The sequence below is a fragment of the Antechinus flavipes genome, chromosome 1 (genome assembly GCF_016432865.1).
Source record: "Antechinus flavipes isolate AdamAnt ecotype Samford, QLD, Australia chromosome 1, AdamAnt_v2, whole genome shotgun sequence".
Taxonomy (NCBI): Eukaryota; Metazoa; Chordata; class Mammalia; order Dasyuromorphia; family Dasyuridae; genus Antechinus; species Antechinus flavipes.
This window is the reverse complement of record NC_067398.1, coordinates 354,594,856-354,611,431: the sequence shown is the minus strand read 5'-3', so window position 1 is coordinate 354,611,431 and position 16,576 is coordinate 354,594,856. Positions and strand designations below refer to the sequence as shown.

Genomic DNA, 16,576 nt, shown 5'->3' with positions numbered 1-16,576 from the left:
AGGATCAGATCTGAGAAAAGGTGATTAGGAAAATTAAAACAGATTTGGCAATTAAAAAAAAATTAGTAACTTTGCAAAGAAAAAGATCATTTTATATAAGGCATGTCTTAATTTGTCCTCTCTTTCAAATTGTTTTGTGTTTCATTTTTATTTAACTGGGTTACTGTTGGGCTTTTGTTTCTTTGGTCTAAATAAAATGTGAATTTCTTGAGGGCGAGGACTATTTATTGCGATTGTAGTTTGGTGGTAGTGACGGTGGTGGTGGTAATGGTTTTATGATTGTAGTGACTAAAATAATGTCTGACACTTAGTGTGCTTGTTGTTTGGATAAATTAAAATCATCTAACCTCTTACAGTTTTAATTTCCTTTTACAATAGTTATAAAATAATCTTTGCAGTATTCACTGCAAAGGGTTATTATAGAAAAAGTCCAAAGTTTTATATAAATATAAGAAATGTAATATGCATTTCTTAATTGGCTGATTCATAAAATATTTAGTTCAGTGTCAGTATAAGGGCAAAATGTACATCACTTTTCTCTAACTAGAGAAATGTCTTCCCCAATTTTCAAAAAAGTGTAACATTACAGGCACAGAATATCATTTCTTTTTATAAAAAAGTATTTTCATGTACGATATCTGTACATCTCAAAAGCTCAAAATATAAATTAGTATTTTGTACATTCTACCAATAATCCACCATTTTCATTAACCTTTGGCCTCTACTATTTTGGAACATACAACTTAGATATTGTAACATAGCTCTTGCTCCTAGCAAGAATCAATGAGATGAGTTAGGGGCTGGTGACCATGCTAGTAAGAATGTTTCAGTTCAGAATGTGGGTGTTATACAAAAGAGATTCCAAAGAAGACCAACATTGCCCTCAGCTTCTATATACTATAGAGATGCCTTGTATGTATAGTGGGCATATAAATGTTTCTTTTGATATTTTTAGAAATATTCTCTTTTGGAAAGGTTCCCTCTAGGGAAAACCTCCATTGAACAAATTTTTGGTGTCAAATTGGTTTGGAAATGAAATTTTGTCTTACCTGGGCACAATTATACTACATGACTTTGATATGCATCCTTACTCCACTATTTCTGATTCCTCACTAACCAATCAAACATTGTAATGAGGAATAACTAAAGAATTATAATTTGATTAACTATTTAACAATTATCTATATAAATATTATGTGATCCTTTTAAAATTTAAAATCACTGAACTTATTAGTTTTAAAAAGTTGTCTTCTTCATTTATCATTAATCAGTATAGTAAAAATGTAAATTATACTGATTTATATTTTAAGGTTACCCAGTACTTTTTTTAACATCAGCTTTCTGAGGATGTTGATTTGTCAAAATAATCTTAATGTTTGTAGAATCCTTTCAAACAAATTATTGCATTTAATTCTCACAAGTCTGTTAAATATCTTATTAATCTTCATTTTAGGAAACTGAAAGTCAAAGGGATGAAATTATATGCCCATGGTCATACAGATAGAAAATATCTGAAGCAAATTTTGCAAACTCCAGTCAGCAAACACTTATTATATCCTATGTTTTAAGCTGTATCTGCTAAGCAAGTCAACCATAACACTTTGATGAAAGTCTGAATAAATTTTGTTTTTTTTTAAATTTGTATCCATTTTTAAAATACTATGTTACTAATTTGAAGATATAATGAAAATAAGTTTATATTGTTAACAGTACTTGAGAGGATTAATAATACCCTTAAACTACTGCACAGAGATTAGATTGTGCTCAAATAAATCTTTTTTTCTAATAATGATCATTTTAGGTAGCTTAGTAAGGAAATAGGAGATTTCTAGTTATGATAGTGATAGTGGAATATATTCCATAGAGTATACAGGGTTAAATACATTGCTCTTCAATATAGAGTGTCTATAAACTTTCAGTCCCGCTATCACTTATAAAATATACATTAACTTTTCAAAATAATATAATTTGAGACTTTTTGCCATATCCACTCTTGAGAAACTGAAAATAAGTGAACTGAATGGAAATAATTCTATTGCCATAGCTTTCAATCTCCTTGCATATGCTGCAAATCAGTGCAAAAGTACTTTTAAAAGTGAGACAAGCAAATTTATCTTGGATTTAACTACAAATGAGAACAGGTAAAAAGAATTGGTAGAGCAATTGAAAGAACTACTTTCCAAGATGAAAATCCAAATAAAAGGCTAGTTCTGCAAGAGTTTCAACTCCTGACTCAAGGAAAATATAATTGTTTACATTAACAAATCACACTGAAAAAGTACTGACAGAATATGAGATATATGGGGAAAATCTGTCTAAACTTAAAATTCATGCAATCATTAGAGTTATTAAATATTCTAGACTTAGTGGGTAATTTATAGTAATTTTAAACTATTTTGAATACCATACTTGCTTTTCCAATGTGCATAGCAAAATACACATTATTTAAATGATCAAAGGAAAGTCTGCCATTTATTAAGCATTGTTGTTCTTTACATACTCAAAATACCCTACGATATTTCATTTATAGATAGAAAACTTGTACTCTAATTAATTTATGTATTATTAATTATATATCAAGACTTACTCATTTATAATTTGTTAATTATAATTCACTATAAATTAAATATAAATATATAAATGCATGTATAATTATATTTACATGTAAATATAATTGCATATAATTATAAATCTGATTTATAATTATAAATTTAAATTTTAAGGCTGGAAAGTATTGTGCAATCTAATAGACTTTTACTACATCATGTTATGGTAGCAAGTGTACTTGATTTTCATTCAGAAAATCTGGGTTTGAATTTTTATTTCTACTACTTATTCCCTATATAGCCTAGGACATTTTACAGGTAAGTGAACTGAGGCTTCCAAGAAGTAAAAACTTGCTCAAGTTTCCCATGGATGGGCAAAAGTATAGCTGGGAAAGTTACCTTCACTTCTTTTTCAATGTCCATTATACTCATGGAGACAATATAATTATGACTTATGTGACTCAGATGTTTTTCCTGACAATATATTAATGACTTAACTTTATCATCTATTTTTAATTGGGACTCTTTTTTTTCTTCTCCTGGAAATTTTATACATGGCAACACCTCTGTCATAATTCTTTTCTTTACTTAAACATAAAAGTCTGATAAGGTTTTCTAATGAAACATCTAGGTGGTATAGTGGATAGAGTGACATACTTGGAGTCAGGAAGACCTGAGTTCAAATTTGACCTTGGACACTTATTAGGTGTGTGATCCTAAGAAAATCACTTAATCCTGTTTGCCTCAGTTTCCTCATTTGTAAAATGATCTGGAGAAGGAAATCACAAACCATTTTAGTATCTTTGTCAAGAAAACCCCAAACAGGATTATTAAGAGTAAGATTGAAAAATACTATCAACAGGGCTCTAATTATTTATCTTTTCTTATCAGTATTTTCTCAACTCCCATTCCTCTTGAAACTTACACTGCTTCCTTTCCTTTGACTAACTTTTCACATTAACATACTTTGTTTTACAGAGTATCAAAGTGAGTTGGCTACCTCCACCACCAGGCATGCAAAATGGATTTATTACTGGTTATAAAATCCGACATAGAAAGACAACCCGTCGAGGTGAGATGGAAACACTAGAGCCAAACAACCTCTGGTACTTGTTCACAGGTCAGTGTCTATATGATGTCTTTTTAAAACATTTTGATGAATTGAATGTCTTGGGAATATAATATAGCGTCATGTTAAGGGAAAATTAAAACATTACTTGAGTGGCATTTAGTAGACTGAACAAAAACAGTCTTTATAGTTTTTTATATTTATTTTCTACATTATTCTATGATCATAGATTTTGCTTATGGATGTATCTTAATCACAAAACTGGTACTTTGCAAGTTTAATCTGTGTTAATTTCACTATTTTCTTAAATTGATTCAATTTAATTCAATTATATATCTTCTATGCATACATATAGCTTTTTAAAATGTCAACACTCATTTCATGTCAACACTAAGAAAAGCCTTTCATGATCATCTAATGCCTTCTTCCCTTTTCAAATCTCTCTCTCTCTCTCTCTCTCTCTCTCTCCTCTCTCTCTCTTTCCCCTCTCTTTCTCTCTCTCTCTCTCTCTCTCTCTCTCTCTCTCTCTCTCTCTCTCTTTCTCTCTCTCTCTCTTTCTCTCTCTCTCCCCCTCTCTTTCTCTCTCTCTGTATGAATGTATATCTCATGACTGAAAACCATAGTTCATGAGCCCCCCACTGATGCATTTATTTTGTAGTGAGTCAGAAGATATAATTAGTTCAGCATGAAGGATCATGAAATAGAACATTCTCTTCATAAAACAGCGTATGTTCTTTTACAACTATTTGTATCATAAATGAAGAGAATAACCACATGTAAAGGGCATCTATATAGAAAATATCTATGCAAAAGGCACACTGAGCAGCCAGTGAGGGCTCTAGCTTGGTTTCCAATGATATCACAGATATGTTTTCAGTATACCTGCTTTCTAGTGGATATGGCATTTTCACTGTGTAATGAGAGTGAGTTGTTCTGCTGATTTTCAAGATTACTACTGACTCCTAAGCATATTTCAGGTTCCTTTGCCACTCTCTCCGAATTACCTCCCACCCCAAGCCACATTAAATGCAATTAGTATAATATGGTATACTATATATGAGTCAGTATAGTATAGTCCTCTATAGTATTAGACCTCTCCTAGACACAAACAGACTGACAGTTTTTAGTAAGAAACATTATATATAGGCAGGGCATCTTAAAATTTAAATTAAAACAATTTTGCATGTTTGTTTTTGTTTTTCTTTTTCCCCATGATGGATTAAGATTGAAGATAACTATCACTAGGAATCAGGAAGTGATTGGTTGCTTGGCACACTGCACCTGGAGTCTATGAAATCTGAGTTTGAATTCTTTCTTAAGAATTTAACTTTTGGGTGATCCTGGGAAAATCTCTCAAACTAAGTCTGCTTCTTCATATGTTAAAAGAGAGGACTGGATATTATGGCCTCTAAAACCCCTTCTATCTTAAAATATAGGATCCTATGATAGTTTTCCCATGAATTATTTAAATTAGCTAAGAATGAAATAATATTCACAAATTCAAGCATTGGCTCATAACAGCTAAGCTACTTGGCCTTCCACAGAATCACATTAAAAATCATTCTCTCAGAAACATTGGTCACTTTTTCTCTCCAAATTCCAATCCCAATCTACTTCATCACAAATACCCTGTGGCTTGCTGCCATTCCATCCTAACTTTGTATGTTATCACTATCAGATTAATGTCCTGATGTCCTTTGCTAGATGTGTTTGTCCAGGGAGGTAAAATAGATTATTTGATGCATAATGTTATGACTTCCCTACTCCACAGAGCTCTGTATTTCCTTGAGGTTCTAATCCACAAAAAGAAAAGCTCACCTAGAACATGATTACGGAGGTTGTTTAAATGTTAGGCTAATAAGCTTATATATTATCATTTTATCCTGTAGGCAAAAGAGAACTAATAGAAATTTTTGAGCAGAGAAGTTATGTGTTTTTTTTTCTGTATACTCAGCAGATCCTTCTGGAAATGATATGAAAGATGAATGAGAGAAAGAAGAAATCAGAATCACAGAGTCATTTTAGGGAACTTTTATAAAAGTTCAGACAAAAGATGAAATATCTAGAATGACAGTAAGATGAAGAAATATCAGGAAAGTTTATAATCTCTATGGAGCAGCTAGGTGGCATAAGAGACAGAGTACTAGTCTCCCTCAGATACTTATTAATGTGTGTGACATTGAGCAAGTCATTTAATCCTATTTACCCTAGTGTCTTCATCTGTAAATGATCTGGAGAAGAAAATACCAAGTCTCTTTGCCAAGAAACCCCAAATAAGAGTCATTAATAGTTAAACAGGTCATTAATAGTTAAACAGGACAGAAATGTCTGAAAAACATTCTCAGGAGATATTGTCAATTATGATAAATCAGACAAAAAGTTGCTAATAATAGATATCTGATCTGGGGGAGAGAGAAGACTCAAGGATAATACTAAAGCTTAATTAACTACCTTAAACAATTCCCTTGACTTAACATAAGTCTTCTTGTAATAGAAAATAAGAATCGCTTCTAGTCAGCTCAAGAACCTTCTTCTGCAGGATATCTTTTTCTGGTTCCTTCTCTTCTAATTGGAAAATAAACTAATGAGATGAGAGAGAGAGAGAGAGAGAGAGAGAGAGAGAGAGAGAGAGAGAGAGAGAGAAGGAGGAAGGGAGGGAGAGAGAGAGAGAGAGAGGGAGAGGGAGACAGAGAGAGGGAGAGGGAGAGGGAGACAGAGAGACAGAGAGACAGAGAGAGAGAGAGAGAGAGAGAGAGAGAGAGAGAGAGAGAGAGAGAGAGAGACAGAGAGAGAGAAACAGAGAGGGACAGAGAGAGAGACAGAGAGAAAAAGAGAGAGAAAGAGAGAGAGACGGGGGGAGAAAAAGAGAGAGGGAGAAGGAGGGAGGAAAGGACAGAGGGAGGGAGGGAGATAGATAGATAATGTGTCTATATTGTATGTGTGTATAATCTTTCCAGTGCTCAGCAAAGTGCCTGGCATGTAGCAAGCATTTGATAATACTATATTGAATAATCAATATGTAATTTTCAGCCAAAAATTGATATGTTTTCATGAAACTATACAGAATACTTACTTTATAAAATAATTCAAAAACCTCTTCCTTCTCCCTTTGAGGGGGCAATTAGGCTTAACTGACTTTCCTGGAGTCACACAACTAGTAACTGTTAAGTATATGAAGACAAGATTTGAACTTAGGTCCTTGACTTCAGGACCAGTGTTCTAACCACTTGTCCATCTAGCTGTCACCCAAAATAATCTTCTAAAATGAACTCTTTTAATGTGCTTAAATTATTATCCTATTTACCAAAAAGCACATGATTCCCATATAACTTTCCTGAATTACTTTTGATATATAAGGAATGATCTACCTCAATATCACAAAAACAAACAAAAATAAAAATAGCACACATTTTCCTATACTTTATGTTCACAGAACAATTTCTTCACTATTGGTCTACGAAGTGGGTGGGCTGAGAGTTAGCAGATCTGTTTTGTAGATGACAGAACTGCAGTTTAGAAAAGTGAATCAAATAGCCAAGATTATAGAGTCAGTAACTATAGAAGCTGGCACAGTAACCCTAGCCTTATGAATTCAAGACCAGAGTCTAATCAACTAGATTATGTTCTTTCTTTCTGTCTCCAGAGGGTCAGAGATGTATCATATAAAAGATCTTCCTTTTATCTCCCTCTTTGATTATACATCTGAGCATTTTTACCCAAAATAAAGATTCAACCTTCTTTTGGCTTTAAGGAGTCAGATTTTATATTCTTCAGTGAAACAAAGGAAGGCTTCTGGAGTATTTATGTTCAGAGTGTTTATGTTTGGGTTATTGTATAACCAGGCTGATATTCATATACTCTCACAACCAGAAAGGATATCTAATGTCATATGACCTAATCTTCACCTGGACATAAATTTCATCTATTATAGCATATATTGCCAAAGCAATGCATTTTTGACACTTGCTTCCATTTAATGTGAGTGTAATGAGTTGATGGAGAGAATACCTTCAATTCATTACCTCTTCCACCAAAATACATGCACTCTCCAAACAATTATTTCTTCTATCAAATCAATATAGTTTTTTTTTTAAGTTAGGGGAGATACTTGCTGTATACATTGATGATATCTGTTCTCTATCACATGAGGTTCATTCTATCAAATTAGTCAGTATAACATATTTGAACAAGTGATGTGAATGTTTCCAGAGTAGCTGAACACACATAATATAGTTTGTTAAGACTTTGGACAAACTCCTGGAGTTAGATGTCTGATAAATCCCTAACCATGTAAGTTATTCCAGCATATTATTTTGTTGATCAAGGCACAGTCTCCTAGGATTTCATTGATAGAAGAGCAAAGGAAGAAGACAATAATTGAGAGCAATTTACTAAGAGGAGTATGAAAGACAACAAGCATCAACTATCTAGTTTAATGTAAAATAAATCATCAAAGTTGAGTAATTTTGGTAATCTTCCATGTCTCTCCAACATGGAACATACATTACAGCATTTTTAAAGCAAATAATGGACTTAGATTTATCTAATCTAACCCACCCTTCTCCTCCTGCTTTTCTCCTCCATTCAAATCTTCAAAAACATTCTTATGACGGTATCTTATATATTAAAGCAAGGGGAGCAGTAAGAGCATAAGAAAATCAAATTTTAAAAAATAGAATCAGAACATGCAGAGCTGCAAAGAATCATAAAGATCATTTAGTCCAAAATGTAGTTTGGACTACATTTTACAGATGAAAAAAACTGAGACATGGAGTGGCTGATTTCACTTAATACTCTATAGTTTTTCATTTTGTCTTTGTACCCTCCTCCGTCTAGCTGGTGTCCTGAATGTGATCCATGTTTAATGTATTTTACTAAAGTAGCATAATTTGGATACAAACCTAATGTCTTCCATTACATATTCGGTATCCTATTTACTGTGCACACTACCATAGAAACTGAATGATGCAAAAGACTTTAGGTCACATCTGGTGCAACTCCTACAGCTATTCATTCACATTTTATAGGTGAAAAAATTGAGACTTAGAGAGATTTGGCCAAAGCAAATATTTAGCGAGGCACTGAGATTTGAATAGATCTGGGGACTCTTGATTATAGGCTCCATGTTCTTTTTAGTAAGCATTCCTCTCATTTCCAACTACTTACATAATAATAGATCAAATTTATCCCTTTACCACCTTAAACTTAAAATTCCCCAAACAAAAGGAAGGGAAATAGGTATTTATATTGTGCCTTTTGTATGTCAGCTACTGTGGTAGGTGCTCTTCACAAATATTATATCATTTTGCTAAGTGAAGAGATTAGAACCAAGAGAAAACAAGATTATGTGATGATCAACTGTGATAGACTTTGCTCATTTCAATAATAAGATGATTCAGGCCAATTCTAATAGACCCATGAGCCATCTACATCCAGAGAGAAGACTATAGGAACTGACTGGGGATCACAACATAATATTTTCATCATTGTTGTTATTGTTATTGTTTGCTTGCTTATTTTTTTCTCTCATTTTTTCTTCTTTTGATCTGATTTTTTTTTTTTTTGTGCAGCATGATAAATGTGGAAATAAGTTTAGAAGAATTGCACATGCTTATTTTATGTTGGATTACTTGTCTAGGAAAGAGTGGAGGTAGGGAAGGAGGGAGAACACAAGATTTTGCAAGGGTGAATGTTGAAAATTATTTTGCATGTATTTTGAAAAATAAAAAAAACTGTTATAATAAAAAAATCTACAAGGAAGCAAAGATGGACAGATATGAATGCAATGTGTAGTATTTATTATATGGGGTTTCTTGAAATGGAAATTTATTGCTTTATATTTTGAATCCTCTCTTACCTTCTGCTGTGCACATGGACATTTTCCTCTTTTTTGCATTTAATTTTAAAATAAATAAATAAAATAATTTTATACTTAAAGAATATTATATCATTTGATCCTCATAACAATTCTTCAAGAAAATACTATTATTATTTTCATTTTAAAATTAAAGAAACTTAAATAAGCAGAGGTTATTTGACTTTCCCAGGGTTACTCAGCTAGTGTCTGAGATCTGATTTGTATTCAGGCCTTTCATATGGCAATCCTAATACTCGATCCATTTATGCTACCACATCTCTATCATCAAAACTCATCAATTTCTTTTTGGCACTTATGGTTAACATTAGAGTGGGTAAAATCCCAAACTTTACTATTGTAATTTATTTTATAAATATGTATGTATATATATATGCTGCATGCATATATATGGTGAATATCTCACATATTTGGGGAATAACTTAATAGTTGAAAAAGTAAAATGGGCAAGGAGGCAAGAGGAGATAACAGAATGAACTGAGAAAGTTCTAAACTACTGGCCTTCATGACTTAATATATCATAAGTAGCCAATAGATGGTTAGGTTAGGGTGACAGGAGACCTGGATTTAAATTTTGCTTTTGAAATTAGTTTTGTGACGCTAATAATATACTTAGTCTCTTCAATGTAGGTATACTACAATATTCTAAAACCCAATTTATAAGAAAGGGTTGTATTGGGTCTGCACTCAATCAGGGACTTTTTATATCCAAAGTTCCCTATATTATGCTGCCAGAAATCAATAAAACCTTCCCATTTTCTTGTGTATCACCCTGTTTTTGGTATGTTATATTACTTTTTTTTTTCCTAGTCATATTAGATGAACTAAACTGGCAAATGAATTGTGTTAGCAGATAGCAGGGATACACTCAGCTAAATTTGCCATGCTCAAAATCAAAATTCAAAATTATTTTTCTCTCCAAAGAAATTGTTGAACAGGTTTATAAACTTAATTTTCTTCTGAAATACAGTAACTTTTTTGATAAAGGCAGGTATGATAAAACTGCTACAGACTGCCTTGGATGAGCATTAAGGACAGAAGAAGATGGTACAGTGGTCTAAGAAAAAGCCCATCTGAAATTCAGCCATGAACATTTAGAACATTCATATTTTAGCTAGTTATTCTTACTATTTAATTCATAATTAACTGAGTTAAGTAAGTTCAAATGTTTTTTTTACTACTGAAGGACTACAAGCATTGTAAATGCTCACTAAATTTTGGTACTCTAGGGTGAAACCAAGTCATCTAGACCTAGTTCCATTGCTGGATCTCTTTTTCATGCTTATGACTATATCTCTATAACTATAGTGTCTTTTTGTCACCTAATTATTCCTTAATTCTGACAGCACATAATTATGTTGTGGGAAAATGTTCATCCTGATGAGATGGCAAAGGTAAAGAAAATCAAGTTTCAATCAGGTTACCTGTCATAGTGATGTATCAGAACTTATTCATAATTGAAACAACCTTACAAACCATCAGGTACCCTCATAATTCTTTAGGACTTAAGTGACAATAATAGTTATGAAGGCAATATCATATTTTCCTTGTCTTGCCATCTTGCAGCAGTGACTTGTGGGAAGAATATAAAGAGTTTCCCAATTATAAGGGAGACTACTATGGATTAGTAGGAAAGGGATAACTATGACTCATCCTTAGGGAAAATTTAGGGAATTTGTTATGACAAACATATACTCAGGAGTAAATGGAAGTCATAGATCCTATTCAAGAGACGATGATGCCTGATATTTAAATCTGCAAGATTTGACCATGGTTTTAAAATCTCATTATTAAGACAATTTGTGTGTTGATTTGTCTGTAAGAAATTTAGAAATATGAGAATGATTTAATTAGGTGATTTAAATATTCAGGTGTAGATACTTAAAATTTCTTTATAAGCCTCGATTTGTTAGGCAGGTGTTTCTTTCCTTTTTTCCCCCAGGATAATGAGACATCTGCAGTAACAAAGTAATTCAGAGTTATAACAAGGATTTTAAATAGCTGCTATCAGTTTTATTGTGGGAACCCATGTCAGCTAAATTTTAAAGTGCTGTTTTTAATTTTGAGTGCTCTTCCCAGGAGGTTGTTTGTGATTAAATTTAACAGTTTTCTTGTGTTCCACAGCCAATATAGAATAAACATAATGATAAACGTGTATTGGTATTTTATGGACTGAAAAATGAAAGCAATAGCACAGCAATTTTCTAACAGGTTTAGCATTAGAGGAAAGAGAAGAAGATAATATTGGTTGAAAATGTCACCAATCCGAGTTATTATGATTTTAAAGAAATTAGATTGTCATACAATTTCAGTACTGGAAGTGACCTTAGAGATCATCTAGTTAAACCTTCACATTATGTTCTTAAAGATATTAAGACTAAAAGAGAGTAAGTGATTTGTCTTAGATATTATTAACTAGTTAGAGAAAAACACTGGACTAAAGTCTAGGTTTCCTTGGACCCTAACCCAATGTTCTTTCTATAAAATAAGCTATATTTCTTTCCCAAATAATATTTAGGTTATTCAGCTAATGACCTATGCAAAACAGTTGTATCAAGAACTCATGGATATTGCATTAAAATATTTAGGAAAAAATGAGGAAAAGAATTCTAGACATGATTAGGTAAGAGCAGAAAAGTTTCAAAGCTCAAAAACTCATGCTATGTTTCCCAGCTGTATCTTAGAGAATAAGAAATATGAGTATTTAAGCCAACAGTTTATTAATTTCAAAGTATTCTTTGCCAGTGGATAACTACCATGATACAAAACCCTCCATTTGTATGTTGACAAAGACAATAACCAATATTATAACAATAACAAATGTGAATGAATGCATAAATGAAAAGAAAGGAAAAGGCATGTTTGGCTCTTTCTCTCTCCTCCCCCCAAAAAAGTTGTTTTCATAGGAAGACAAATTAACTTTTCTGTATAATGCTGAATATAACTATGATCATTTAACAAACTTTGTCTTTCAACAAATTTCCTGACATTCTCTCACAATAACTCACTGTTGATATTCATTGATCACCTACTTAATGTTGACAACCTTGAAAATAATTTATCATCATTGTTGCTCAACATCATCTTGATCTTTTTTCTCTTGAATTCTTTATTGTTTTCACGATAATAAAATAGAAATTTTGAATTGTCTTTTGTTAAACAGAGATGAAGGGAAAGTATTGTTGACAGAGCTGCTTCAAAAACTCGTAATAAAAACAAAGTTAGGGTGTCATGTTTCTAGAATGAAGACTAGTTTTAGTCAAAATAATGTGGCAACATGAAAAAAGTACTGGATTTGGTCTCAGATTCAAATCATAACTCTGATAATCTTTACTTCTTTAGCCTTATGCAAGTCACTTCTATTTATTTCAATTGCTTTATTTTTTAAATGAGGATAATTTCTAAATCTTTTCATATTTTAGCAATCTAGAATTCTATAAGATGTAAGAACGAAAAGTCTGACCATGGATATCATAAAGTATGAAAAACAGTTTACTATTTATTCCATACTTTATTTTTCTTTATGTGCTTGATAAAATATCCTAGCTTTCTTTTTTTTCTAAATAGGTAGTTGTTTTTACCATGTTTTAACATTATATACTTTAGGAGCAGCTAAGTGGCACAATGGATAGCTCACCAGCCCTGAAGTCAGTAGGATCTCAGACACTTAACACTTCCTAGCTGTGTGACCCTGGGCAAGTAACTTAAGCCCAATTGCCTCAGAGGAAAAAAAAATATGTACATTACATATTCAATGAACTATTCATTCACATTCAATAATATAGATCCCACCATCTTTTAATAGGAACATATTTGAGAAATATAATTTAAAAGAGCTATAATCCATTAATGCGTGCCTTTATATTTCATCAGGGCCTGAAAATGATACTGGGTTCCAAAGGTTTGCAAAAATGGAGTGAAAAGCCTGAAAGATCCTTCTAAGATTAAGGGACTTCAGAACATACTTTCTTCCCTAAAATTTTGTTGTTGTTCAGTTGTTGCTAATTCTTCATGACATCATTTGCAGTTTTCTTGGCCTAGATTCTAAAGCAGTCTTTCATTTCCTTCTCCAGCTCATTTTACAGATCAGGAAACTGAGGCAAACATGGTGAACTGACTTGTCTATGGTGATTAGGAAGTGTTTGAGACTATATTTGAACTCAGGTCTTCCTGACTCCAGACCTGACACTCTATTCATTGTGATACTTAGCTGTTCCTTCCTCTAAAAAATCACCTTTCTATTTATTTATTTTGCATGTGTATATGTTTATATATAATATGCATGCTGTTATTATTATATAATACATTATTTGTTAATTGGTTGTAATTGGTTGTAAATATGTATATAAGTTGTGTGTATATGTAGATGCATGTGTCTATATGTAGACATGTTCTCCTCCTCTGATAATAATATATGAGAACAGAAAGTATTGGATTTTTGTCTGTGACTCTAGTACATAACATAGTGTCCAACCTATGATAGATGCTTAATAAAAGTTTGTTGATTGATTGTTGAATTGCACATCTTTTGTTTGAAGACATATTTAGTTAATTCTGGAGAGAATAACCATTAGAAGTTTAACCGCATTGAAGATGGCAAAAAAATGTACATGTAATATGTCATGAGTCATTGAAATATTGAACTACCTTAAATAAAAATATGGCAAAAGTAAAATTCAATTCTTGGTATAGGGGATAAAGCCCTTCACAACCTAACCCTCTTCCACCTTTGCATTTTCCTTACTTTTTATGCTTCCCTGTAGCACTCTTCAGTTCAGTGACTGGACTCCTGCCATTCCTCAAACAAGACTCTCAATCTTCCAACTCTAGATATTTTCACTGACTGTTCCCCGTGTGAAATATGCTTTTCTTCTCATCTCTATCTGAATTCCCTAACTTCCCTCAAGTTGCAACAAAAATCTCAACTTCTACAGGAAGACTTTCCCATTCTTCTTGAATGCTAATATTATTTCTCTTCTATGTCTTGTTTGCATGTAATTCTTTGCATATTGTCCCTCCCATAAGACTGTGAGATCTTTGAAAGTGGAATCTGCTTTTTTTTTTGCCTAAAGTATCACATAGTAAGAACTTACTTATGTTTATTACTTAATCACTTAATTAATGTTTCTTGACTATTTTGAAGAATTAGATACAATTCCCAATCTAAATGCTTCCTATCCATATGACCCATCCTGCCAAAATAATCTTCTATGACCTCATTTTAGAAAATGGTGAAAATAATCTTATTGACCTAATAATGTAAAGAATGAAATGTAACAACATAAACCACCTTTAAAACATTAACTTACTATATAAATGTGAGTAATAAAAAGAATTATAATATTTATGTGGGAGCTGTCTGCCAATCCATACCACAAACTGTTTGAATCTTAAAGCAAGAATTTTTCTGATTTCTATGGCCTAAGATGTCAACATTAGATAGCCAATATTCTGGCCAACAGGACAGCTGGAATTGAGCTAGGCAAGATCATATGAGAGACAAGACCCATCTCAAAGACTATATAAAAAAGATTGTCCAATTTAATACAAGCAGTCAGAGGTTGGCTCTACTGCTATAACCTCATAGAACCTGGGGTAACCATTCAAATTAGGATGCAGAATCAGAGTAGGAATTTTTTCAGCTATCAATATGGTAAAGAGAGATAGCACCAATCACTGGCAACATAAAGAATAATAAATTGAGACAAATGTCAAGTCACACCTCATGTATCATAGCTATTATATTCCAGAGCTTCTGAAAGTAGACAAATAATAAGCAGAAGTCTTTGAATTTTTGGAAATTTTCATTCAAATATGAAGTAGTACAAACATAAATCCTCCAGCAGTGAAAGATAAATCCCTCATTCCCCTGAGAAAAAAGATGGCATTATTCATTTTATGTAAAAACAAAATAGGCAGTATAGAATTTCAGTAAACTAAATTTAAGTCCAATCTTCAAAGTTTCTTTTTCAATGTACCATGTAAACAACCCAAAATTTTATATTTTCTGTTCCATTATGTTGATTTATATCTACCTTACTAATATTTAAAATGAAAATGTAAGAGAAACAATATCACTAATAAGTTAATAAATTGTCACAGAAACAGCAAGGCAGCACAGTGGATAAACAACTGGCCCAAGAGACAGGAACACCTGAGTTCAAACCCAGACTTAGACACTTATAAATTCTGTGAACCTGAACAAATCACTTGCCTCTTTTAGTCTCATGTAAACAAATAAATAATGCCTACCTCCAAGATTTTTTGTAAGGCTAAAATGTAAATTTGTAAAATTCTTTGAAAACCTTAACACATTATGTAAATGTTCATCATTATTACCATAATCATTGTAAAATGAATTTTTTTTTTAATATGGAAACTGATTTGCAGGTTGGCCTTTGCTGCTGCTTTTATCAGTCTTTTGTTTGTTTATAAAAAACATCCTCCATGATTCCCAACCCTCTTTCCCGAATCCTTGGAATCTATCCTTCTCTGAGTTATATTAAAAAGAAATCTCTGGATGTCTATAAAATAATCTCCCCTCATCTTCTCCCACTTTTATCCCATGTTTTAGATTTGTGGTCCCTGAGAGCCCAACTGCTCTCCCAGATGGAAATTCGTGTGATTCGGTGCTGGTGACACTTGTTCACAGAATGCTTGAGGTGCTAAGGCATTATTACAGATGAGAACAGATTACTACAGAAGTCAGTAGAGTTGTTACATTTAATGACAATTATTTTTCTTCCTCTTTCATAGATTACTAATAGTTTCAGGTTGTTCTAGCATTGTTCTCTGAAGGTCTATTTATTCCTCAAATAATTTGCCTTGGTTTGTTGTAAATGAGATTGTTGATCTCAAAGAAATCCAAAATGACAAACTGTTAGAATCCAGTTACAGTGTATCTGACTGTGATTGATCAGACCAGTACAAGTTCTGAATGCTCTGTAACAGGTTGGACACAAATAGTCCTTATGAACATATGGGGTGGTTTCTCAAACTTAACATTGTGTTGAGGTTCAAAAGGGAGACCCTAAAAGTTTGGAGCTTGCAGACTGATGTAGCAAGGTATCTCAAAAGAATTTGAAG

At 32.5% G+C, this 16,576-nt stretch overlaps 1 protein-coding gene across 1 annotated transcript in view; it reads left to right on the top strand.

Annotated features, from left to right (window-relative positions):
• Window positions 1-16,129, top strand: part of LOC127545804 (netrin receptor DCC-like) — a 287,141-nt gene extending 271,012 nt beyond the window's left edge. Inside the window, exons 8-9 of the mRNA XM_051973316.1 lie at window positions 3,525-3,666; window positions 16,065-16,129. Of these exons, the coding sequence (XP_051829276.1) occupies window positions 3,525-3,666; window positions 16,065-16,129 (207 nt within the window). The remainder of the gene's footprint in view (window positions 1-3,524; window positions 3,667-16,064) is intronic.
• Window positions 16,130-16,576: the final 447 nt, after the last annotated feature.